The sequence below is a fragment of the Trichechus manatus genome, unplaced genomic scaffold (assembly GCF_000243295.1).
Source record: "Trichechus manatus latirostris isolate Lorelei unplaced genomic scaffold, TriManLat1.0 scaffold00063, whole genome shotgun sequence".
Lineage (NCBI taxonomy): Eukaryota > Metazoa > Chordata > Mammalia > Sirenia > Trichechidae > Trichechus > Trichechus manatus.
The window spans coordinates 12,420,114-12,447,642 of record NW_004443999.1 but is presented as its reverse complement, the minus strand read 5'-3'; the positions used below and the strand labels follow the sequence as shown (position 1 = coordinate 12,447,642).

General features: G+C 40.2%; 1 protein-coding gene across 3 annotated transcripts in view; it reads right to left on the bottom strand.

Moving 5' to 3' along the window:
- Nucleotides 1–27,515, bottom strand: part of ZCCHC2 (zinc finger CCHC-type containing 2) — a 54,556-nt gene extending 27,041 nt beyond the window's left edge. Inside the window, exons 1-5 of one of the 3 annotated variants that reach the window (XM_004379277.1) lie at nucleotides 26,867–27,515; nucleotides 8,786–8,897; nucleotides 5,912–5,988; nucleotides 3,598–3,669; nucleotides 188–300 (exon numbers count right to left, since the gene is read on the bottom strand). In XM_004379277.1, coding sequence (XP_004379334.1) covers nucleotides 188–300; nucleotides 3,598–3,669; nucleotides 5,912–5,988; nucleotides 8,786–8,897; nucleotides 26,867–27,001 — 509 coding nt within the window. In that variant the 5' untranslated portion in view covers nucleotides 27,002–27,515. Of the gene's footprint in view, nucleotides 1–187; nucleotides 301–3,597; nucleotides 3,670–5,911; nucleotides 5,989–8,785; nucleotides 8,898–15,335; nucleotides 15,347–26,418; nucleotides 26,628–26,866 lie in introns of those variants that run through there. The other 2 variants (XM_023734008.1, XM_023734009.1) reach the window with 2 other exon arrangements.
- Nucleotides 27,516–27,529: the final 14 nt, after the last annotated feature.

Sequence of the window (27,529 nt, the reverse complement as noted above, 5' to 3'; positions counted from 1 at the left end):
AAAAAAAAAAAAAAAAAAAGTAACAGCCTAGGAAACCGTATGGGACAGTTTTATTCTGTCATAAAGGGTAAAAAAAAAGTACTCCAAAGAAGGAATCTCTGAGATCCGCCTGAAAACCCACTGAGTTCACGCAGACTGCCTGTTTCCGCATCCGTGCCTGCTGAGATGGCATCAGTGAAATGGCTACCTTAGGATGGGCTCAAGATCAGGATGTCGCCGTTCTTCCCTTTTCAAGGAACCCTGGTTCAGCGCTCTTAAGATAGTCTTGTCAAAAGTCTCTGAAGACAATTCCTTTGGAAGCTAGAAGAGGAAGGAAAAAAAAAAATCAAACAATGTCCAACATTAAGTTTCCTACTTACTGGTAAACATGCTGCAAACCAGATCAACAACATGAAGGTAAATGCCTCCTGCCCACATTAACCATCCAGAAGCAGTTTCTTTTACAAATCTTAACGACACAGGGCCCTACACTGAACCAGTATAGACTTCTCTCCATCAGGAAACATAATGTCTGTCTTCTGCGCACCTCAGGACTCCCCAGAGGCGGCAGAGTAACACAGCAACTTCAGTGGAGAAGTCTATCTCAACTATTCAAACACTGATAGTTCTTCTTAAACACATATAGGCAATAATACATAAATTTTCACCAAGTAGGTAATATATTTCACATTATTGGGCAGAGTGCTGATCCATAATAAATATTTGCAAATTGACTTATTTTTAAGTGTTTTTGATCTTCAATTTCCAGTCCTAAAGGAGGGCATATCTGTTAAAAATACAGCTTTTATATTCTGGTCACCTGTTTTTCCTCACCTCTCAGACCTTACTTTCAGCACACCCAGCCTCCCACCTCTGGGGCCTCGGCTCAGCCTTCACGCAATCTCAGAGGACGTGACGAGTATTTGCACCTAGCTATCACATGCGTTTCTTTAAAAACACTGAGGCCTTGTGGAGAGCTACCTACAAAAACTCATTACAATGTAGTATTTTTAACACTCTTCATTCATACATGGAGCCAACAAATACTCAAACCTCCTACTCTCTCCCAGGTACTGCTTTAGGCTCGGTGGATATAGCAGTGAAGGAAAGACAAAAGCCCTGCCCTCGAGGAGCTTACACTCTGGTGATGAGACACAGAATAGATGGTATGTCAGATGCAGTTGCTAAGAAGAAAAATAAAGTAGGGGGAGATGGTAGGATGCGCAGGGCAGAGGCTGCTATTCATATGGGGGAAAAAAATGGTAAGTCCTGATCTCAAACTCAGACACTCTTCCAGATAATGGCAAGCTAGAAGTATAGTGAGACAGCACCTACAAAAGTTAAAGACTGTTAGCTTGCACAGGCTGTCAGAAGGGCAGTTTTTGCTCTTTTGTAGATGATTTTAAGAGAAGGTAAAAAGGAAAATACAGTTAACAGTAAATTTGAAAGGATATTGTGCAATAGGCAATTAGCTTGTAGAAGAACACAATGTTGTAGATTATTTCATATTACCTGATAAATCATTTATCCTATTTTAGAAAAATACTTACATTCAAATGTTGGCTCTACAGGGGGACCATAAATTATCGTAATTTTGAGGCATGAATTACTTATTTGTGGCTGTATTATTTTAAAGCATCTAAGCTTTTAGAAAAATGGTGTGACTGAAAAAAATGGTATCTGTGAAGATATACAGTGGTTGGAGCTTAAGGAAACCCAAGAGGAGAAAGGAGACTATGTTTGGTGCAGACCCCAGGCTAGGGGACAGCCACGTGTGCTCCTCCAGGTAAACAATGTCCCAACCCGCAACCTGGTGCTAAGCAGCTTGGCTTAGACAGGTGTCAGCACTGGAAACCATCGTGCCCAACTCCACATTCCAAGAAATTCCAGCCTTAGCTCTGTATCTCCTGCAATTTAACGGACAGCATTAGAATTCCGTCATGGAGAAGGCAACAGAAGGGAAACAGAAGCATGTTGCTCTCTAACCCAAACAAAACCTGTTCTTGATTCCTATCTCATTGCCATCAAGTCGATTCCAACTCATAGTGACCCTACAGGAGAGAGTAGAACTGTCCCACAGGATTTCCAAAGCTGTAATTACTTGCCCTTAAACCTTGACAAATGTATTCTATTAAGAAATGGAAAGGTCAGAAATAAGTAGAAGAGATTTTAAAAATGTGTGTGTGTGTGTGTGTGTGTGTGTGTGGCAGGGGGTAGAGGGTACAGCAGTCCCCGTTTCAATTTCTTCAATACTGAGAACACGGGCCAAGAGGAGTTCTCTTTTTGTGGGGTGCGCTGCCATGCAGAAGGCTCCTGCCTTGACTCCATGCCACTCTCTTCCCTGTGGACACTCTGCTCTGGCACTTTTACAGTTACCACCATGGCTGCGAGTTCAGCAGGTGCCACCAAGCGCTCATAAGCCTGTTCCTTCTGCCACTCTCTCCTCCTCACCAAGCTGCTTAAAGCCGGCACTTCACATGCTTATCACCCTTGGTGACTTGTAATTAATGAACGCTCCTCCCCCTGACATGCAATAAGGTCATTAACTTCAAGTGTGTGAAGGAGTTCTCAGCCTAGTTTAAAAGGAGCCACAGGAAAGTGGAACTATTCAAGTTGTGCCTGGGTGTTATCTCATGGGCCCAAAGCCTTCAGAGGGAAGGACAAGAAGTCCAGTTGAACACACACTTTGATAGTATATCTAACCATCCGCTCCTCAGAGAGCTAGCTTCTAATGTGCTGCTCAAGGTTCTGCAAGTTGATGAAAAAGTCTCTTTCAGCTTTAAGAATGAATACAGGCACACATGATCTGAACAGAAGACACTTATGGTGACAAGCAGACAACTTAAAAACCAGGCCCATCCTGAAAAATTCCAATGTTACAGGCTCATTAAGTATGTCATTTCATTACTCAAAAGTTAGTAATTGAGGTGGGAATGCTTCCTGTTCCTGGACTTTCTGCTTTCTCTCCCTAATAACAATAAATTTAAAAACACCTGCTTATTGAGAAATATTTAATATTTATTTTTACCCATACATTTTTCAAAAAAATAAAATTAGTGTAAAGAAACAGGTGATAGTTTGAAAAAAATGATGTAAGATATCGTTCATCTCTGTAAGTCTGTATAAGATGTTTCCATCATAGTCTTATTCCCAAAAGTTTAGAGATTCTATCCCAGGGAAAGGAGGGGAGCTGTAACTCAAAGGAGGAAGAAACGGAGATACATTTAAGGAAGTTATCAGAGGGGGCTGAATAGCTGTTAAGTCCGAGAGCTACGAGCCAGTGAAAACAGACCTCATCTCACTTTGCAGATGCATTCTTTCATTAGAAGTACTCTTGAAAGCAGCCACCAACAATACATATCTTAGCAAGGAACTAGGAACAAGGCTCAATTCTTAAAATGTGGGAAACCCTTCACCATTTCCTTAAATTGGTAATGTAAGATAGTAAAACTTACATTTAAGATATTATGACATCTTCTACAGCTAATTTCATGGAGAGTTCTAAGCAAGCTTTATTACAAGTGTTTTAATTTTCCTGGTGGTTTGCTTTGGCATTGAAGCTTCTGGTTTCTATTTATTATGTTAAAACCATTTTAACAATAAAATCTATACTTTTACCTTCAGTAGAAATTCCTGTAGTTCTTGGTGGGTTTTTGTTACTGTTGTTACTGAAAGATCAGACCAATTTACCTGATTTAAAAAAAAAAAACACACACACACAACACATCATATGGTTATTCCTCAGGCGAGAACTAACTAGTAAAAAAGCCATGAATCAAAACAGAGGGCCTTATCTTAAATTTTATTAACAACTAGAAATTATAATAAAAGTTAATCTAGCATTTTCATGATTTCTTCAATATTGTTAAAATTAACTGTACATCGACATGTTCTACTTAAATAAGTTTTCTAATAATTCTCTTCAAATAGGACGGTTTTTTAAAAAAGCAGTCTTCAAATAATGTGGGCTATGTTTTACTAATATTTGAGAAGAGGAAAGGTCTCAAGTTCCTTTTGGTGAAGCTGCAGGATTCCAAAATGGCACTTTGGCAGTGTAGACTTTTGTCCAAGAAAAGACAAAAATTCTATGTCTTGGAATTCATTAAATACATAATCTTAAGAGAAACAACTAGAGTTTACTGCCCCCTCTGACAGTACCATATTGTATTTCTAAGGGGATTTATGGTCTACAAAGAGATTTCATCTCTATCTCAAATCTCTGAAATCCTATTAAGGAAGGTGGGGCATGAATGATCAATCATCATCGTTTTCAGATGGAGAAACTAAAGCTCACAAGAAGTGAACTTAATTAGGTACAGCCCGAAGTAAAGGCAAGAGCCAGGACTGAAATCTACCATGCCTCCCTGCTTCCTGGGTACTTTTTCAATTCAGTGGACTCAACTGTGGCCCCCTAATAATTTCCACCCTACAATTAAACATCTGAGCTATACTAATATCTAAGCTTTACCAACTTATTATAATTAATCAGGTACTTTAAAATATATAGAAAACTTTATCTAGCAAGCCTCAAAACAAAAATCTTTATTAACTGGCACATATCTTAAGTGATTTTTGTCATTTCAATGAACATTACTTGAGTCAGGCACTGTTCTCAGTATAGGGGACACAGAAATGGGCAAGATAGTTGAAGTATCTGCTAAGTCTACAGCCCAGCGCAGGAGACAGAGGAAAGTAAACCAAAACAGAAGCCTTTCAATTAGTGATCAGTGTTTCAAAGAACATGAGTAGGGCATGGTGCAAAAGTAGGGAGAGCCACATTAGCCCAGGTCAAGGGGAAGCAAAGACCTAGGGAGAATGAGCCTGTGAGCTTTGGCATTAGAAGGAGGGTCAGTGGCTGGGGCCACATGGTACAAAACTGCAAGTCAAGCACATGGAGATGAGAACTTAAGCTGAGGCTATTTTCTCCCAGAAAGCAGAAGCGGAGTTTTGAAATTCATTCATCAAATGTCCTAAGGAGGTCAGATATGGTGGGATGACCCAAGGATAGAGATTCCTGCTCTCTACCAGATGAAAATCTACTGGGAAGATGAAACAGGTAACCCAATTAGATGATCACCTGAAAGATACGACAGTGGTAAGGGTATGGATGAACGAGAAAACATTGTGTTGAATGGTCAGGAATGACTCCATGATAGAGGTACGGCCGAAATTGCGCTAGCAACACCTTTGGGGGAGGAAATGAAATGAGGAAGCACAGAAATGGGATGTCATTCCATAGCTTCAGAGTGTGTGCAGTCCAACCACGCAGGAAAGGGCTAAAAAGGTGAAATGAGGCCCAAGCAGGGAGGAATGAGGAAGATGAGGTAAGGAATTCACACTGCAGTCAACAGGCAGTAAGGAGACACTACAAGTCGTACACTGGGAGTAATGTGATGAGAGCTGGGCTTTAGGCTACAGATAGTGTGAAGGACAGAGTGATGGGAGAACAGTTACAGGTAGGAAAACAGGCAACAACGGCTAGGGAATAAACACGTCAGAGAGAAAGGAGAGGACGGAAAACAATGCCAGGAAAAACAGTGCCTGCAATCTTGCTTGAAAAATACTGGTGAAAATGTCTACTTTTTAAAGGTACATCTTACATCTTAATTGTCTCCCTAAATCTAAGGCTCTGTTTTTTTTAAATAACATTTTCAGAGTAATTTTAATGTGATACAATTAAAAAGTTTTTAACTTGGCAAACTATGCAGAGTATATTAAAAACAATTCACTCCTTTAATTAGGGGATGTATATATATATATATACACACATGTGTGTGTGTGTAAGTACATATACACACACACATACATACGTAGCTCTTCTTGAATTAGCAAATCTGCCATACGTTTTCCCAAAGGTCAATTTTCATTCTTTCCAGAAGCTCATTTAACATAGGATATGAGATATCTTTTTGTAGGTGATCAAGTAGCTTACTTTGAAGGTGTACTCCCAATATTTGTCAGCCCTTTTTCTCTGGACTCCTTTCAGCATTATCTTCTCAATGTGTACAGCTGAAATGAAAGAAAAGCACACTTAACTTTTTCTACAGAGTTTGGATACAACTTTCGGTTACCTAAAGCAACCCTGTAATTTGACAAACGCTTAACAATTAAGCTATTTACCTTGTCTTTATTAGTGGCCTTAAATCATGAAATAAAAACACAGAAGCAGAACAATGTACCAACCATCCACGAAGCAATTTTTTTCAACATCTATTCAACATGCTGAGGGCCTAAGTAGTTTCAAGCACTCTGTTAAGCTCCAGAGACAGAAAAGATATATAATAAAAGATGCCTGCACTAAGAAAATTTTTCTAGATGATAATCTTCAAAATTGTTTATTTGGATTATCAAAAATACAGCATTATAGGCTTAACTAAACATGGTTCATTCACTTATTTATACATAATAGATATAAATGATAAAACATTTAGCTTTTTTAATTGAAAAAACACTCAAAAATAATACACCAAAACTGATGGAAATTCCTGTCAAACTAGGAATTTAAGAATTGTTTTTCTCAAACGTGACCCTTAATGTAAATACAAACTGAACATTATGCTGAACTATGAAGGTTCACTATACCAACATTTTTCACAATTTATTGTAGAGTTAAAATAGCAGTGATAAATTACATTCAAGACTTAAACACAATTACTCTGAATTGAACTAGACAAATAATCAGCTTATTTATGATGTAAGCAAATACACAAATCCCCCACCTACTCATTTGAAACTTCCTTTAGTAGAAGTATCAACTTAGGAAGTGAATCTTTTTACAAATTGAAAAGAGCCAATCTGGTAAGTGTAAACTTAGGAAGGAAAGACTGTTGCACAGGGTATAAACAGAAGAAACAGTACTTCAATAATGAGAGAGGTAATGTCAGAGATTGATGATAACGGATATGACGAAGGTCACAGGGAAGAGTTAGGAACACGACAGAACAGAACAGCGCCGCCACTGGATTCGGTGGAGCAGGAAATAAGGAAGAAAAGGGAAGATTCATTTCGCCCTAGCGGAAAAAGTTAAAACAGATGAAGTAGAATATACAGTCACAAAAGTACAGAAGAAATAGGATTGTTATAGATCATGGAAGGCAGGCAATGAAAGGGGGCACAGTATAAGGTACAGAAATTTTTAGGTAAGCAGACATTCATAATAAACTAAGGTGATACCATTATCAGTATTTTCTGCCAACATTCCAAATATATAAAATGTTTGGTGACCTGCTTCTGGGACAATTTTCCCTTATTAGGTCAGAATGTTGAGGAGAATCCCAAAGCCAGGTGAGAAGCCTAGAATTCCTCAGAACTGCTGCAATGCTATAAAGGCCGAGCGGGAGAGGGCTGGTCTGCTGCTTTCAAAAGATTTTCTATTATTTAAAGAAGATGCTATTAAATAAGAACCTTCTAAACTAATCTACTTCAGAAATAAAGCAGCTCTACTTCTACAATCAGTAGGCTAAGGGTGAAGGACTTCATGGCTTTTTTTTTTTTTGGTCAACTCCCAGCCTGTCTTAGTACAAAAGGCTATTACGGCCTTACAAAGTATGGGGACATGGCTATACCTTCAGCCTCCATTTCAATATGCTCCACCTGCTGCTATCTATCAGAATCAAGATGAGTAAAACAGTATGTGGTGAGGAATGGATGATAATGGGAGACCTTCTAGCCCTCATTAATTACAACTAAAACGCATGTTATTACATACATTGTTTAAAGCTAGGAATATAATAAAAATCATCTGTAGTTATCACTTTACAGTTGTTTTTCGAAGATATTTTCATTAAAAAATAAGGACCTTCATTGTAAAACCAAACTGTGCTTTAGGTTACACACACAATCAATGAGTTTAGTTGAAGCAGTCTAGGACTGAAGTACTTTGGTTGGAGAGATAGGAAGGAGAACGGTGGTGAAGTCTCCAACAGAAGTGGTAACTATGTACACTTTTAAAACGTTAAACATCATCCCTGTTTTCCCTCTATGAGGAAAATGCATTAAATGTATAAAATGTATTACACAAAAAGGATTATTATGGAGACTCAAAGGACACATAGGGGGAAAAAACCTGCTGCCGTCGAGTCAATTCTGACTCACAGCGACCCTATAGGATGGAGTAGGACTGCCCGACAGGGTTTCCAAGGCTGTAATCTTTATGGAAGCAGACTGCCACATCTTTCTCCCACAAAGGGGGCAGTGACATAAATTCACAACTGTTACAACTGAGCATGATGTGGTACTTATTGTACCCTGGGCTTCTAAGGCACATACAGCAATCTACATTTCCCATTCCCATTATCCTCTTCACACAGGTTAATGCGCTTCCCAAATCCAAGGAGAAGAGAATATTTGAACTGTTTTCTTTTTAGATGGCAGTCTTTTCATTTCCCCACTCCAGTCCTCTTGGAAACAGCATTATTGCAGGAAGTATAGACTTGTAGGAAATTTATGCACTCTCTTAGAGTGAACCTCTGTAAAATTTACTTTTTTCAGCAGACACTGAGCATACTACAGATAAAGCACAATACTAAATACTTTAGGAGCATGAAAGTCTTTGCCCTCCAACAGCACGTAACCAGGTTTAAGATACAGCCATAGAGACACGGACAATACAAAGCAGAATCAAGCAAGTGTTAAAAGACCAAGGTGCTGTGGGGGCAGAGAAGGAACACAGAGGGCAGACCTAGAAGGACCAGTAGGATTTCTCTACTCTGATAGAAGACAGAAGAGTTAGTATTAGTCAATGTACATATTACCCTGCAATCTTTTGGTCTATTGATGCTTTAAGTTTACAAAAAATATAGCATACCTTCTTGCTGAGCTCTATGAGGTGCCAGAGTAAGTCCATCATGAGGTATTGGGGCTTGTTCTATTAAACTGGTCTCGTGACTGTGCATGTAATCACCATGAGCAGAATCATTCTAGATGAGAAAGAGGGGTGTTAATCTACACCACAGACTAAGAATAATAAATTCCATAAAAATAAACTAAAATTCTAGAGTCTTATACCTTCAACAGTAACCATGTTGGTAACAAGTTTTAGAGATCAAATAGGTGATTACACATTAACGGCCGAAAGGCACAAAGTGCAGAGCAGTAAGGGAAAGGAAAAGTATCAATATTTTTATTTCAAAGTAATATTCTACCAATTATTTACAGGCCCAGCTTTCTTGGGACATAAAATAACTGCATAATTCAGAGTTGCCAATGATGTCAATTCTATACTAAAATGAACCAGAACTGAAGGAACACACCCTTTACACGACTGCCCCATAGGAAAGGGCATTTATATTTTTTAAATTATACAATTTGTACTCATTGTTTTTAGTGAAAGCCTAACGAGATGTTTTGTCAGGAAAAAGATAGTTTTACAAAAAGTCTCATCAAAACATGCCAAATCTTTTTCTATATGGACAGTGAGTTTACTATTGTTAAGCCATCTAATATTGACTGGATACTCTAAACCTAACTGAGCTTGCTTAGCCAATCATTAGTGAACTGGAATAAGTTTTACTCCTAAGAGATCTGCTGCTTGGAATAATGAAGAGCACAATAATCTTACAAACAGCTCTCCAGAATTCAGGCGCTGCCATGTATATTAAGTTACAATAACACACTGGTAGGCCAAAAACATCTCTCTGTATCAGTTCTCTATCATAACTCATACCTTATCCCCTTTCATGTTCAGAATCCCCAAACACTACTCATATCAAAACTGCCTCTATTTCAAGAACCAATTACAATTTGACAAATCAGCAACAGATAATATACACTGATTTTGTGTTTGTGTGTGTGTGTGTGTGTGTATGTGTGTAAAAAATGAGGCACACAGAAGGCCCTAAACTTCCCAAGAATCTCAATTTAAAGCATTTTGTTCTGCTTTCTAATCATGCATCCTGGCCTGATAAAGGGAAATGGGTTGCCAGTTAACAGCTCTATTCTGGGAATAAAGCACATTATTAGATACTTGTGAACGCTAAGCTTCAACCTTAGAGTTTGTCTTCCCCTAAAACTCCAAGGAAGGAATGACTGTCTATCTAGAGCCACTTAAAGAGGAAAACATGGACCTTTCAAGTCAACATCTAACTTCTAAAACATTTAGCCTGAGGGCATTCACCAATTTTCAATACTGATAAAAATGTGGAAATAAGAATTCACCCAAACAATAATAAAAACATGTATATCCTAACCCAGACCATATAATCAAAACCACATTTGCTTAAGAGAGACTTCACTTCCCAAAATTTGACACTGCTGTTAAGTACTTCAAAAATCAGTGTAACATAACCTTTAGCTAGACTGACAAAGAGAAAGAGAAGATGCAAATAACTAAAATCAGAAATGAAAATGTCTGACTTAATTTCACTTGGAATTTTTAAACTATAGACTACAGATATAAAAAGGATTACAAGAGAATACTATGTACACTTGTAAGACAACAAATTAGATAACCTAGACGAAACGGGCAAATTCCTAGAAACACACAAACTACCTAAACAGATTCAAAAAGAAATTGAAAATCTCAGCAGACTTATAACAAAAAACTGAATCAGTAAACAAAAACCTCCCAACAAATAACAGTCCAGCACCAGACGTTATTTACATCCACTATATTTGAAAACATGCTAAGTAAATTAAGTCAGACACAAAAGGACATATATTGCACGAACCCATTTATATGAAATATCTAGAATAGGCAAATGCATATAGACAAAAGTTTATTAGTGGTTACCAGGGCCTCGGCAAGGGGGGAATGGGGAGTTACTGCTTAAGCGGTACTGAGTTTCTGTTCGGGGTGATTAAAAAACATTTAGAAATGGACAGCGGTGATGGTTGCACAACATAGTGAATATAAATAACGTCATCAAGTGTACACTTAAAAACGGTTAAAATGTTCACTCCCACTAGCATGATTAAAATTAAAAAAAAAAAAAACAAAAAACAGAAAACAACAAATGTTGGTGAGGATGTCGGGAAACTAGAACCCTTATCCACTGCTGGTAGGAATGCAAAATGGTACATTAGTTGTTGAAAACAGTGTGGCTGTTCCTCAGAAAACTAAAAATAGAACTACCATTACGACCCAGCAATTCCAGTCCTAGGTATATACCCAAATGACTTGAAAGCAGAGACTCAAAAAGAGACTTGTACACCAATGTCCATTACATCACTATTCACAATAGACACAAGGTGGTAACAACGTAAATGCCTATCAACAGATGAATGGATAAACAAAATGTAGTACATACATACAATGAAATACTACTCAGTAGGAGAAATGAAGTCTTGGTTCATGCTACATTATGGATGGAGCTTGAAGACGCTATGCTGAGCAAAACAGGCCAATTAAAAAAGGACAAATATTGTATGAACTCACTTACATAAAAAGACAAGAAAAGGCAAACGTATTGAGACCAGAGTTTATTAGTGGTTACCAGGAGCAGGAGGAAGGGGGAAGGGGATTAATGGTGGTAAAAAAATTAATTAAGGGTAGGGTTGCACAGCTCATTACTGTAATTGCTATAAGTTGTACACCTGTAAAAAGTTGAATTGGCAAAAGTTGTGTGATAGATATGTTCACAATAACAACGAAGAACAGCTACTGAGGCTGCTTATGCTTATGTACAAGCAAACACCTCATGGGACTTGGTTCCTTGGTTTGGAGGTTTAGGGTCATGGTTTCATGGGACATCCTTTGCCATGAGACCAGAAGAACTGGATGGTGCCCAGTTATCATTACTGAACATTTTGATCAAAATGGGAAAAATGCAGAATGGAATTTCAAATTTTCATGGACTCTAGACTTTCTGGAGCCATGGAGGGTAGATGAACAACTGAAACTATTGCTCTGAGATAATCTTCAAGCCTTAAACCAAAAATATTCCCTGAAGTCTTCTTAAAACTGAACAATAGTTTAGCTTAACTAGTAAAGAATGTCTGCCTTGAGCATTATGCTCTTTTAATAACTATCTATATGGAATCAAACTGACAACAGCAACTTGAAAGATTAGATAGGAACCTTAGGGGGCAGCGAGTTTATGTTAAGAGGGAGGAACAACTCAGAAAAGGAAGTGAAACGGTTGTACAATGTGAAGAGTGTAATCGGTGTCACTAAATTGTACATGTAGAAGCTGTTGAACTGGTGTATGTTTTGCTGTGTATATTCTCAACAACAACAAAATAAAATTAAGAGAAAAAAAAAATAGCAACCAGTTGCCATTGAGTTGACTCTGACTCGTGGTAAGCCTACGTGTGTCAGAGTGGAACTGTACTCCATGGGGTTTTCAATAGCTGATTTTTTTCAAAGTAGATCACCAGGCCCTTCTTCCTCCAAGGTACCCTTGTGTGGACCCAAACTTTCGACCTGGCGGTTAGTGGTCAAGCCCATTAACCATGTGTACCACACTCACGGATTCCAAAAGAAATAGAGATAATGCAAAAATGGAGAGACTTTTGAATCCCCAAACATCTATGGGTAGGAAGCAGGCTGAGAAAAGTTCTCAGCTGAAAACATAGGCTGCTTTGTACAGAAAAAGGAAGGCTCACTCAGAAGGCAGAACTAAGAGCTCAGATGGCAAAGCAGAGGGCCACAAAAAAATCATTCCCAGGAGCAGTACTGGGCTCTAATCAAGGAAATAGCAATTAGCACCCAAGTAGATTTCAGAACAACTATGGACTAAGACTAAGAGTCCCTGGGTGGTGCCAATGGTTGGGCAGTCAACGGCTGGTCAAAACGTTGGAGGTTTAAACTCATCCAGAGGCGCCTTGGAGGAAAGACTTGGCGATCCCACTTCTGAAAGGTCACAGCCTTCAAAGTCCTACGGAGCACAGTTCTACTCTGGCACACAGGGGTCACCATGAGTCGGAAATCAACTCATGGAAACTGGTTTGATTTTTGGTTAATGGACCAAGACTACTAGGTACTTCCCCTTCTTTCCCTCTCTATTTGAAGAGGGTTGTCTATTGCAGCTATCCTATCACTACTATATACTGGGTATGTGCGGGTTCAGGTAACTTATCTCTGCAGTTCAGAGGTCTTGGATGGAGAATTGTACTCAAGCAGCTGTACCAGAGGAATCCCACCTGAGGCACCCCAGCCACAACCAGACTTGATTTAAATCATGAGATCCTGGACTTTGAGCTAACGTTTCAGTGAGATGAAACTTTGGTGGGGAGGGTACCTGGAGGAGTGAGTGTATTTTACAGGTGGAAAGGATGTGAATTATTGTGACAGAGGGCAAATTGTGGCAGAATGTATTTTCCAAAGATGGCCACAACAATATCTCCCATCCCACAGCCTCTTCTGCAATGTGATCTTGCCATCACTCCATCAAGAGATGGAATCTAATTCCCTGCCCCGTAAATCTGGGATGGCCTTATATCTTTCTCTTGTAACCAGAAGAAGTGACTGACTTCCATATGTAGGCAAAAAAGGCCATGCAGCTTCTACCTAGTTCTCCTGGAATGCTCCGTCTCAGAAGCTAGCTGCCATGCTACAAAAAGCCCAAGCCATATGGAGAGGACATATATAGGTGCTCCAGCGGACAGTCTCAGCTGAGGCCAGTCTTTGCATCATCCCACTCAGGTACCAGACATGAGTGATGAGGCCTTCAGATGATCCCAGTCCCAACTATTCAAGTCACCTCCAGCATTTGAGTCTATCCACCTGAGGCCTCACACATCATGGAGAAGAAAAAGACATCCCCACTGTGCCCAACCCAAACTCCCAAACCACAGAGTTTGTAAGAGTAATAAAATGGTTATTTTACACACACACAAAACTGGTTAAAATGGTAATTTTGTTACATATATTTTACCACAATAACATTTATTTTTTAAAAATCAGTATAAATAAAACAAGCTAACCCTCTCAAGTAGTTTTGTTAATTGGAAGAAGTTTAGTACAATAGTTCAGCCATTTCTTAAAGCAGAATATTTTCTACATTGCTTATATGTGGTTGATACATTAAAAATAACACACATCTTCAAATATAAATAATGTAAAAAATGCAAAAAAAAAAAAATAGTTTCATTATGTTGCCCCCACAAAGATTATATTGGAACAACTGGGAGAAAGTACTTTGTTTGCTTCATGATCAAAATCATATTTTTAAAATCTGAAGTTACCCTAAGAACACAATTCAACAAGAAAAAACCTCTTTTAATAAGCTAGGGAGAAAAATGGATTTAAGTCCCTATCCAAGGACTAAGTTTATCAACCCGTAAATATCTGCTAATTGCTCCCTGCCCTCCCCCAGCATGTATCTATGCTACAAAATCACTTTGACTAAGTTTAGAAGCACACGTAATGCCTCATGAGTTGCAGAGATCAGAATTATGGCGTTTACTACTCAATAGTGAATGACTGCTTAGGAATGCTATCTCCCTTTTTCACATGCCATATATGCTTCTCTTTACTTCGAGTAGGGTAAGAGTGCTATAAAATCTGAGAACTGCTGGTTTAATGGAATCTCAGAGAGGAATTACACCCAATTTCTCTTGTAAGTTCAGATTCCCATGAAAACACAATACAGTAACACGCCAGAACTGGCACTTTACAAAGCTGAGTTAGATGGAAGTGTCTGGACCAAATGAAAAGTGACTTTTTCCTCTAACTGGATTAGAAAGACAGTTTAAAAATTCTAAGCCTGTAAAACTATGCACAGGAACACAAAAAGCATCAGTATTTGTAGGCCCTTCTCCTTGCTACAACTCATCTGAGATAAAGCTTTTTCTGTCCTATGAGCCTGCCTCCTCTAAGAGCTACTGGTTAGCCAAAAATCTACATGTCATGTAATTCAGATGATCTGGACACAGTTTCGCCACCTCATTCACTCCTGGGACTACTGAGAGTTAATTTTTACACGTGCAGGCCCATCATGATTATATAATACTCGAGAAGATTTCTTAAATGTGGGAAACATTTGTGAAATAGTCAAGTAGCTGCACAGTCCTAAAAAACTCTTCTCTGAAAACACCATTAGAACAAAGGTCACGTTTGCTTCATGTAAACTTATTTTGTTAGTAAAGGTCAAATGGTAGGTAGAGTTTATTTTAGCTCATCTAACAATATTCTAAATGTTTCCCCTACTCCTTTGATGTAGACTATAAAACCCAAACTAAGGCAGTCTCAATATAAAAACAAAGCAGAAGAGTTTCTTAATTTTTATTTATTTTTTTTTACTAAATTTACTAACTTCTTTAGAAGTGTTCATACTCACCAAGTTTCTAATCAGATTTATAATTTCAACATTAGTATATAATAACACCATTCCATTAAGTTTTTTGTGGTAGATTAAAAGATACCCAAAAATTATTTGATACTCCTCCTACTGAAAGGTGGAATCTAATTTTCCAACCTGTGAATCTGGGCTGGCCTTAGAGACTTGCTTGATCAACAGAATGTGATGGAAATCATGTTGCAGGAGTGCTGGGGTTAGGTCACAAGAAGGCTTGCAGGCTGGGTGTCTTAGTCATCTAGTGCTGCTATAACAAATATCGCAAGTGGATGGCTTTAACAAACAGAAGTTATTCTCTCACAGTCTAGTAGGCTAGAAGTTGGAATTTAGGGCCAGCTCCAGGGGAAAGCTTTCTCTCTCTGTTGGCTCTGGAGGAAAGTCCTTGTCATCTTTTCCACTGATCTAGGAGCAGAAACGAGCAACATTTCGTTCTGTTGTACATACAGTCGCTATGAGTCAAAACCGACTCAATGGCACCTAACAATAACAGCTTCTCAGTGCAGAAACCTCAGGTCCAAAGGATGTGCTATTCTCCTGGCTCTTGTTTCTTGGTGGTATGAGATTCCCCTGTATCTGCTCCTTTCTCTCTTTTATATCTCAAAAGAGATTGGCTTTAGACAAAACCTAATCTTATAGATTGAGTTCTACATCATTAGCATAACTGTCGCTAATCCCGCCTTATTAACATCACAGAGGTAGAATTTACAACACATAGGAAAATCACATCAGATGACAAAACAGCGGACAATCACAAGACTAGGGATCATGGACTAGCCAAGCTGACACACATTTTGGGGGACACAATCCAAACCATAACACTGGGCCTCATGGAACACTTGGCTCTTGGAGTCCTGAGCCACTATATAAGTGGCGCAATTCCCTGAGACAGCCATGCTGGAGACACCACGTAGGGAGGGAGGGGGCAGATGCCACCCAGTGCCCCGCTGAGCAAGTCACCCCAGCTGTGCCCAGACCTCCTGGAGCAGAGATAAGCCTTCCTCACTGTCAGCTCTCTAAATTCCTGACCTGCTGTGAGAAACAACAGCAAGGCTGCCAGTAATAATAATAAAACGGTTGCTGCTTTAAACCACTAAACTTTGGGAAATTTGTTACACTATTACATATTTTAAAATTCTCTAAATAGTCAAAATAGCAGCTAAAGTATATGTTATTATTTAAGCAAGATTCATAGAAAGTTTTGCTTTGAATGTTAGAGAACAATTCATTATTAGAAACATTACTAAGACGTCAAATTTCATCCATTTTTGTGGAAGGGAAGGGAAGAAGCCAGGGAGAATTTAAGAATTACATACTGCCTGTCTCCTTACTTGAGAGGATGTGGCAGAAGAGGCAGCCGTTTGTTCCATTTCTACTCAATGAAATAGCACAATGGAAACCAAAGGCTGCCTTGAAATCTCTCTACAGCATCTGATTTTTAAAAGGCACAGTCTGGTAATGTATGAAGGTTGTGCTGCAAACAACCAAATTGACATAACAGTTCAGAGAAGGGAAAGAGCAACGAATCAACGGCTCCGAAACAGCATAATGTGGATTTCTGCTATGATCCTAGACTCGTTTCCCATGTAGCGCATTTACTGTTTAGTTTAACTAGAAATATGGATATGAGGTGATTCACCAAGAAAAGTGTGGCAGAATCAACTTTCTTAGAGCATGGGCAAATACATTCTTGGTGATTAAATGTGGGGAGTGAGGGGCAGGGTCACGCAGTTTACTGAACTCTGTGTACACTCTTTGCCATTGTAGCCATAAATCAGACCTGGCCACTGCAATAATAGCTATGCAACTTCTTCTTAATATGACATCTGTGAACTAACTGCCTACCTGTGCAGAGTGGCGACAGACGGGAACTAGGCAGATGAAACAAGATGGGGGAGGGAAACGCTTCACTATAACTGTCTCTGTATTTTTTCTTTAGAACTTTCTGGATTTATTATAAATCAAAAAAATAAAATTCTTGATGTCATTGTCTTTTTTAGAGAACTGAACTTGTAGGTTGCACAATTAAGGAAGATCTGGCAAAAGAGTGGGAGGAGAAGAGAGAATGGAAGTGAGGGCAACAGTTTTTACCCAAGAATTGGCTTTGGGTGTCTTCCTAGTAAAACTCCCTTCATGCTTCTGCTGTTCTCAAACTAAATATTACCATCTGTTAATTGATAGGTGGACTGGTGGACTATATAAACTCCGTACTTGGATCACGAAACTACAGAGGTATAGACTCCAGAAAGGGGTAGTGGTAATGGCTTCCTAGCCTAGACCAATCCTGGGGGTTTTCCTGGGGGTTCCCTTCTTTCATGCCAGCATCTGTGTTCCCTTTATCAACCTTCTCTCTTACCACACAAAGGAAAAGCTCTCTCCTCTTTTACCCTAGGAATTAGAAGTTGAACCAGGAATTGCTACATCCCTGGCCAATAGCCCTCAAATCTTTACAGTTCCACACCCATGAGCATAAGCACAAGAGGACCTAGAGAAGGCACGTATCTCCTCCCCAGCCCACCTATGATCTTCTGTCTTCTCCTTCACCACATTACCCCACAGGAGATGAGAGCAAGGGGACGCGAGGGGTCCTTCATAGGAAGTGAGCTCCTGGCTCAGAAGCTGATAGCTCTGGGGACTGCCAGTACTTGTAGCTCCTGCAGCAGAGCCTTCTCCTCCACTGGAGAAACATTCTTGGAGTCATATAGGAACTGAAGCTTATGAAGTCTGAGAAGAACTCTTGGCAGTACGTGATTTACACAGACCAGTAAACAGTGTTGGGAAACACTGCATTAGAACCTGTGTTTAATGCCACCTGTTTGAACAAGCACCTTCCCCTAAACTAGCAAAATCCCTCACAATACCATTCTCTCATTGGGCAACCCCTCTGTACTTATGACCTCTTTCTCAAGGAACTGCTTTCCAAACACAACATTTTGGTTCACATGTCACCATGCTGTCCCTTCTAGGCCCACTAGTGAATTCCCATCATTTGATACACAAAACAAAAATCAACTGTGGCACAGGAAAGTTATGTTACTTAAGTATCCCAATTTAGACATTCCTAACAAGAAACATAAAAATTATAAAGAGTGCTCTTGTATTGTAAAGAGCGCTCACTTCAGTGACCAAAGTAGGTTTTTAATTACTTCTAATCACAAACAAGGTACTATCTCAATTCCACATCTGATTCCCCACTGTCCCTCACGCAAATCATGAATGGGAGATGAAACACTATAGGATCCCTACAGACAACTATCCAAACAATGAGAAAATGGAAATTTATGACTTTTTCCATCCTATCAAAATATCACCACTAGGTTTGCACCAATTTATACACTCTATACACACAAAAGTTAACTTAAGAAACACATATGGTATGATTTTGAAAAATTAATAAACACAAATACTCAGCATTCGTCCATTGAAGATTCAGCTCAAATCTACACTGTTCCATGCTTTTTACCTAAAAAAACAACGTATTTTATTATTCCCAAAGCAACTGTACCTATACTATATATCAAAACCAAACAAAATCCATTGCCATTGAGTTGATTCCAACCCACAGTCACCCTACAGGACAGAGCAGAACTGCCCCATAGGGTTTCCAAGGCTGTATGTTAAACAGAAGCAGACTGCTATATTATTCTCCCACAGAACAGCTACTGGGTTTGATATAGTTGCAAATATTTTTATAAAATAACTGGATATGTATAATTCAAAACAAACAAAAAAATCACAGCCTGAGGTGCTTAATCTTAGTTAAAGCAATTTATCACATTAGTATTTTTCAGAGCTATATCTGAAAAACCTACCCATGGGTAATTCTGATTGAACACTTAGATACATCCAACAAAGACAAAAAAAATGAGATGTGATGCCTGAGCATTTGGAGAACTTAAAATCTAATAGAGAAGGCCAGTTATATATTAAAAATACAAAGTATAAAAGAGCTACCAAAATTGGAACACAGAAAATATGTGCTATTGGAATTCAGAGGTGGCAAATAAATCTTTTGAGAAGGCTGCCACAGTGAAAATTCCAGAGAACATCGTGCAAGAGGTGATGACATGAGCTCAGCCTTGAACAAAAAGTAGAACATGTAAAGGAAAGGTAGGAGACAGGGATTTTGAGTCCAAAGACTTATCAGAGGCCACGCTCCAAAAATCATGGGAAGAAAATGTAACAGGATGAAAATATTGCTTTAGAAAGATGTATCTGGCAGTGGTATCCAATAGATAAGAGGAGGAAGATGGAAAGCAGGGGAATTAGTTAGGAGACTACTATAAAAGTCTAGGCATAAAGTCTCAAAAGAGAATGGTGTCAGCAAGAATGATGATGAAAGGATGGATTCAGGATATGAGGGAGGTGAGGATTAAGGATTAAGGTTATCAAACAAATCAGGTGACTACAAGTATAATGGTGCCACTGAGAGAAGTGGATGAGTCTGGAAGATTTTTCTTTTTTTTTAAATCAATGAATGATGCATTCTTTTTATACATACTAGCAAGTTTAAAGCAACAGTGGACATTCAGGGAGTTACATACCACAGACATACACCCAAGATTTCACTGGCTCCTACTGCAACCTACTGACAACCTATTCCTTTCATCTGACCTTCAAGTCCCTCTGTAACACAATCCCTATTATCTCTTCAAGCTTCTACTTTTGTGCTCATCCACTGAAACCAAATTGTGCTATTTTCTCTCTAAACAATATATCATTCGTTTACAAAGCATTTTCATAAACATCACATTCATCTTCATGACAGTTATATGCAATGGATGGTGATAATATCCCTACCTGACACTGAGCAGCTGAAACTCACAAAGACTAAGTAACTGCCAAAGTGACCTTTCTGAAACCTAAATCTGACCTCAAAGAAATTATTTGTTGAATGAGCATAAAACACGTGTGTGTGTGTCTGTGTGTGTGTGTGAGAGTGTGTGTGTGTGTGTCAACTAAGACATTTAGAAAGGGAATTCAAGGCCAGTGTTCCCTGGAGCATAGGAAGAACAGAAGGAAATGGACTACCAAGAGCCTAGCAGCTCTATCACCTGTAATATAAACACATGATCAGGCACTTCCCTTCTAGAGTGATTGTTTACACAGATAGGAACAAAAAAAGTAACTGCATGAAGGAGGCTTTTGTGACAAAGCATTCTCTGCAAATAAAAGAAGTATTATTACACACAGTCCTCCATAATGAAAAAATATAGTCAATAAAATTAAACCCGTTAGCTTTGAGGCAATGCAGGCATTTTTGCTTTTCTTACCTTAAAAAAAAAAAAAAAAATTAACATTTCTCATGAAAGGACAAAAATACTAAATGAGTCAAAAAAAAAATAAGCCAAATTAATAGCTACTATATAAAAAAGATTCCTTAATTATCTATGAATTCCAGTCTGTGCTCTGAATTAACAAAGAACTGCATTACTTAAAACTACAAAACTGCTTTAAATTACAGAATAGTTTTCTAGATAAATATGAAAACTGGATAAAAATTAAGTAGATTATGGTTGATGGGAATTAATGATAATCCAAACTCAAAATATGTATTTTCCCCATTCCCATCCCCAAATGCAATATAAGAATATGTATTTTAATGATGTGACCCAGAGAATTACTTCCTCTGATTTTATCTGTAGCATACCAGATCTTTACAATGTAACTATTAACAAAAATAACTTCTCCAAAATAAACCTGTCTCAAATACAGTCATGCGTCACTTAATGTCCACAATACCTTCTATGAAATAAGGACGCTATGCGATTTGAATGTTGTGTGAACACCATATTATATAAAAGGAGTGTCCGGGTTAGGAACGTCCAACTTACTTTACGACCTGTAGTTAAGAACCAACCCCTTTAAAGCCTATTATATTAAAAATTTGAGGTAAATACAATGACTTGTAATAACAAATGGGTGCTACTTTGCTATGCATCAAAACATTATTATTACTGTATTACTATGTTAAAGATGTTTTAGTGTATCTGGAAGTGTTTCTTTAATTTTTTTTATGGGCTCGCAGACGTATATGAGGTCGGACATTGCCGAATGGACATTATGCAGCGCATGGCTGTATTGCCTTTTCAACTACCTGTCCTTCCTGAACTTAAACCTAATTAGAAGCATGGTTAATAGAGAACAATAAAAATATTCAATTTTATGGATTTTTATTAAGTTTTAAAAAAAAAAAAAAAAAAGGAAATGCATTCCTGAAAACAACTGATAATACAATCTGGATGGTTCTGGGGAAAAAAATGCACTGAGCACCATTCTTAACAGAGAATTTGTGCTCAAGACCGTATGTAAATTAGTATCTTATTTCAGTAATCCAATCACCATAACCTCATAAAAAAGTTATCCCCATTTTACAAATTAAGACTGAGGCTCCGGGATTTCAGTGGTAAATTCTGGTAAATGTCACAAAGCTACTGGAAGAGCTAGAATGTAAGCCTTCAAGTCTAGTGCTCTATGAACAAAGTGATCATTCTTTAAGGTGTTTTGACAGTCTCTACAACTTAATAGTTTCTATAACCCACTTCCTGTCTCTTCCTCATATTAAAAAAAAAATCCCAAAAAGAAAGAAAAATAGTTAACTTGAAGAAAAAAACGTACGTACTTCCTTTCCACTTCCACCCCTCCCACCTTCCTACAAAGGTACAAGCAAGTTCTCCTTACCTGAGAAAACCATTGCACAGAAAAACGTAAGTAACTGGAGAAGGATACCTAATAACTCACATTTGCTCCCAAAATAATCACTACTTAACTCTGATATTCTAAAAGACTCTACCAAAAGGAGCTTTTATAACTGAATTACTTTTATTCATTGCTGCAGCCAAAGCAACCTAAAATTTCCTACAGAAGACAGAGCTATTTCTACTCCTCACTCTCAATCTGTGAGATGCTACACCCACTCCTCCAATACCTTCTTCCAAATAAGGCCTAACATTTACCTATAATAGTAATATTTATTGAGAACCACATACCAGACATTATTCTATCAGTATTTATTCATTCTGTCCTAATATTCCTAATCTAAGTACTGTTAATGTCTCCACTTAACAGAGAAGAAAGCCTTCTCAAGAGCTCCCACCGCTGCAGAGATACTAAACCGAAACCCACTGCCGTCAAGTCGATTCCAACTCATAGTCAGCCTATGTCCCAGCAGAAGCCAGCAAATTAAATCAGTTAGTAATTATTAGAGGTAATGATCACTGTTGGTTGTTGCTGCTGTTGTTAGGTGCTGTCAAGTCGATTCTGACTTATAGAAACCCTATGTAACACAGAACAAAACATTACCCGGTCCAGTGCCATCCTCACAATCGTTATGATCGTTAGAATTGTTCTACTTATCTTTTAAGCGATGAAAAATTTGGAAATGGATTGTGGCAATGATTGTACAACATGACGCACGTAATTAATGTCAATGAATTGTACAAGTAAAAAATGTTGAGACGGCCAATGTTTTGTTATATACAGTTTTACCAATTAAAAAAAAAAAAACAACTTTTTAGTGCCAAATACAATGGTAATTGAAATTCTGACAACTAACCTTTCCCCTCTCATTTCAAGTCAGTTCTCTTTCAAGAGGCAGAGAAAAATGTATAGGAAAGTTAAGTCTTTGTTCTTTAGCATGCTGAATGTGCACTAGGATTCTGGTTGCCACATACACATTCAGGTTATTTTAGAGTAGGAGCATTTATGCTAAAACTTCTTGAAAAATTTTCTTCTCCAGGTCCCAACACTACTAATATATTATTTGTATTATATAATAAACAAGTTGAAGTATTTGGTGTAACAATTATCATATAGCTAATTACCATATACAAAGTGGCAATTTTGCAGTTTTTTTTTAAACTAACTTTACTGAGTTTTTTAAGTAAAAGACCCATCGCTACTTCAATTTTTTTGAGTTCAAATCATACTGAGTTCACATTTTACTTTTTTGAGTTCAAATGACACTAATACACAAGTGATCATGTATCCGGGTATTAAAAGTTTACAGTATATATCTTTTATTTAAACACGAGCACTATTTATCAAGCCAATCGACCAAGTTTTGAGGACACTGAAAACATCACCTCTAGAGAAACACAGATGGCATCTTTTAAAATACATATGCAGTTTTTTGTTGCTATTGCTAACACACCACTTATAATTTGGGTTCCTAATAGGAAGGAACCTGTCTCTAACATCAAGTCTTTTCAGTTATGCTATACATGTAATTCTGTAACTATGTAACATAACTGAATCAACTGCGTATTATTTCCTAGTTATATACACATATGTATGCATATATATATATACTACCTAATGAGTATTTTCACTGGCTACCCAGTTTTGAAAAACATGAAATTTATGTACAAGCCTCCTAAAAGCAAAATCAACATTTAAATTGTAACCCAATTTAATATTTACTACAAAATCATCCAAATCACAAAGAAATACTGTGGCAATATTACAAAAATGTTACTTTTAAAAGTAGAAAAATACTTGTCGAATCTTCCTCCATTTTTCTAACATGACCTGGTAATTTGTGGGCTTGACTGTTACCTCAACTATTAACGTCATAACCATGATATGTCACTAAATATTTGCGGGACCTGGTCAACTTGGAAGCATTTAAAAAAAAAAAAAAACTCGTTGCCATCGAGTCGATTCTGACTCATAGTGACCCTATAGGGCAGAGCAGAACTGTCCCATAAGGTTTCCAAGGCGCGCCTGGTGGATTCGAACTGCCGACCTTTTGGTTAGCAGCCGTAGCTCTTAACCACTACGCCACAAGGGTTTCCTGAGAGCATATAATTAATATAAAATTAGCATTAAAGCACACGTTCCACCAGGAAACATCATTAGGGTATTTTTTTGTTTTGTTTTTAGAAGAGTCTGCTTCCTATCAGGGATTGGATACAAATCATGAGACAGGCACACTATTCTGGGTTAATACATGCTTACTTTAAAATAGAAAAGCTAAAGAAAAACAATCCATTTAGTATGGATAAAAATACACTGGAGCACCAAAGAACTTCATTAGACAATCTAAGAAAAATGGTAATTAAAAAGTCGCATGCCATGTGTCTGAAAGGTTACTTCTGGGAGAATAAAATGCTGCCAAACTAATTCTCCCTTTCACAGTGTCATTGTCACGGCCCAACCTTCCCGGAGTGCACAACCCACGTGGTTTCCACCCGGGCTCTGCGGACCTCACCAGCGCCAGCCCTCCTCCCTCCTCACCCAGCGGAGGCCGAGGGGCGACCCAAAAGGCGGAGCCCACCTCACAGGGGCGTGGCCGGCGCCAGTCACGTGGCCGGGCGCCCCAGCGCCATTTTGCAGGGCGGGGGGAGGGGAAGAGCCCCCGCGACGCTCCCCATAGCCCTCGCCCGCTTGCCCGTGGTGGCAGGTGACCGCGGGCCCTCTGGCGCACTTCGAAGCTCCCACCCGAGGGACGCGCGAGCCTCGGGCTCGTTCATGCGGACTCGGAGGTGCACCCTCCCTCCCCAGGAGCTGGGGGCCAGCTGGGTTGGACTGCAGCGAATCAGGACCTGAATCTATCCACTCCTATTAGCAGCCTCCGGCGTGACAGCCTGGGAACAACCGGATACTCTGACATGTCTTCAAGGCCTGAGCAGCTGGGGGCTTCGGGTCTACTCTAAAAAGCAGAAAACGCGGGTGTTAGGGTAACCCTAAGCTACTTCTGGAGGAAAACGTTCAACACACCACCAGGGTCTAAAAATAGCCTTCACTGTCACCTGTAGTCCACATATCCTCAATGATTTATCTCCCCTAGGTCAACTGACGGCTGCAGCACGGGGCACTTACTAAGATGTAATGATGGGCTGAAATTAACGACAGGACTATCCACTCCTCCCAGCACTCACTGGGTGCCAGAAAAGGCCACGCACTGCAGTCAAGATAAAAATCTCATAACGTACGCTGTTCTGCGCGAATCTTCCCCCTTGGTCTAGCTGCTTTCCAACACTTGCATTACAAGCAATATTTTCAAAAAGAAAAGAACTCAAGACTCCTAGCATTTAATTAAAATCAGAATTCGGATATCCTTGTTGGCTAATGAAATGATAAAAGCTCTTCTATTGAGGTCATCTTTATATATACCATTAAGAGAAATTTTTAAAAAGTCTTTAAGCATTGTTCCTGAGTTGTCTCTCTCCTCGAAATTTAATGGCTGTGTGGCACACAGACTTCTGAATTCAGACAACTTTTGGGAATTATTTTAGTAAGTAGGCTTGACTACCATCACTACTGACGCTTTGCATGCTAGTACTAAACAGACATTGGAAGACAGTAAAAACAAGCTCACCAAGAAAATGCGCGCTACTAGCATTACTACATCTCAGTTGGATACAATGTAAGACCTGAAACGTGGGTTAGTCACTTCACGGAAGCTTCATTTTAAAAAAGAGGGCTCAACCTAGATTATCTCTAAATCCCCCTAAATTCCTTGATTCCACGGGTACTGAATCCACACAGCCACTAGAGAAATACAACGCCCAATTTTAGTTCCAGGGTGTTGACTGACAGCAGATCTAAGTTGAATGAACTTTTAAGCAAAGGGGGAAAATCGCCTTTTCCGCTATATCATTCTAAAGACCACATATATTGAAAAGCACGACATCCAACGTAAATATATTTTAAAAGACTGTGATCCAAGAAAATAAGCTTATTGTATGTAGCTTTACCTTAACTGAAACCTATCCCTCTCCCCAGTTAAACTGTCACTCTCAAGGACTTTATTGGGCCTAGATTATCAGATTGCTTTCGTGGCTCTAAAAACATTCATCTTTAATGTTCGCCACAAGTGGTTTATCTGGGTCCTCTTCTACACTCTGACGTTTAACAACTTTCAGAAAATGGCACTTCTGCCTATAGTAAAGACTCAACAAATACCCCCTGGTCCCAAATCTGTGGGCAGAAACAAACCCAGTAGAAAGGTTATGCCACAGTTTGTAAAGGGATAGCCAGCCTGCCCTAGGAGAGATGTCTTTAGCTGGACAATCTGCGTTCTTGCTCATCTGACTTGAGTCAAATTCGCAGGTCTCCACATCAGATTTCTTCTGGGAACATAAAGTTGTTTGAGCAGGGCCAGACCCAGACAGCCCCTTTCAACTCAGATATACAGTGAACAGAAAGTCCCTCTAGCAGACCCCACCCCCCACCCCCGGGAGGGCACCTTTGGGGCACTCACCGAGGAGTAAGGCAGAGATTTAAAAGGCGTACCGGCGCACCAGTCATCCCGCATGGGGAGGCGCTGCCCGGGGCAGGACTGCGGCAGACGGACAGGCTCCCCCAGCGCTGCGCTTTCCCCAGCACTTAGTGCCAGAGGGATGCTCAAAGCCCAAAACGTCCCGAGACCCTTATGCGAAAAAGAACCCTGGACCGAGAACTTCATGCCCTCCGTGACAACTCTGGCACGGAGGAGACTTCTAGAGCATTCTGTTATGGCGGGTGTCTGTGTGTGCGCGGGGGCGGGGGGGGGGGACTGACGGCAAGGCAAAACCAAGCCCGTACTACGGCGGTGAGCCGAGGGGAGGGGCCCGCGAGCCACCTGAGCCGAGCGAGGTTCGGTCTGGGGTGTTGGAGAGCCGGGGCCCCGAGGCTGCCGGGGGTGGCCGCACCACGCGTCCGCGCCTTACCTGGGCCCTGGGGCCAGCAAAGTGGCCCGGCTCCACCTCCGCGGGGCCCCGGCGCAGCGCCGTGCGGAGTCTTTCCAGGTGCTCCCTCAGGGTAACTCGCTGGTGGAAGGAGAAGGCCGGGTGCAGCGAGGCCATGGTGAAGAGCAGCAGCAGCTCCTCCTGGGCCCTGAGGCCGAGCCCGCCGCCGGCCCGGGGCTCGGCGCTGCCGCCTTCCGGCCCGGAGCCGTCCTGCTCGGCATCCGCGCCGTCCTCGTCCTCCGCGCCGCCCGGCGATCCCTCGGCCCGGGAGGCGCGCAGGCTCTGGAGCACCGAGTCTACCTGGGGCAGCAGGCGGTGCAGGCGGCCGGCGGCCTCGCGGTTCTCTGAGCCCAGCAGCGCCAGGTAGACGATGAGGCGCGAGCGCACGGCGGGCTCTCGAAAGTCGGCCAGTGGCCCCGGGTCCGAGAGGCCGTTGGCCTTGGCCTCCGAGTCGCGCAGGTAGTGGTAGTCCTTGCGCGCCAGGTCCTCGAGACACGAGCCGAGGAAGCGCAGCTCGAGCGGGTTGCACAGGTCCAGCAGCCCGCACAGAAACTCGAGGCGCTGCGCCGAGCCCAGCCCCAGCCCGAACCACTCGTACACGCGCTCCTGCTCGCGAAGCGCCGCCGCCGGCCCACCGGGCGCGCC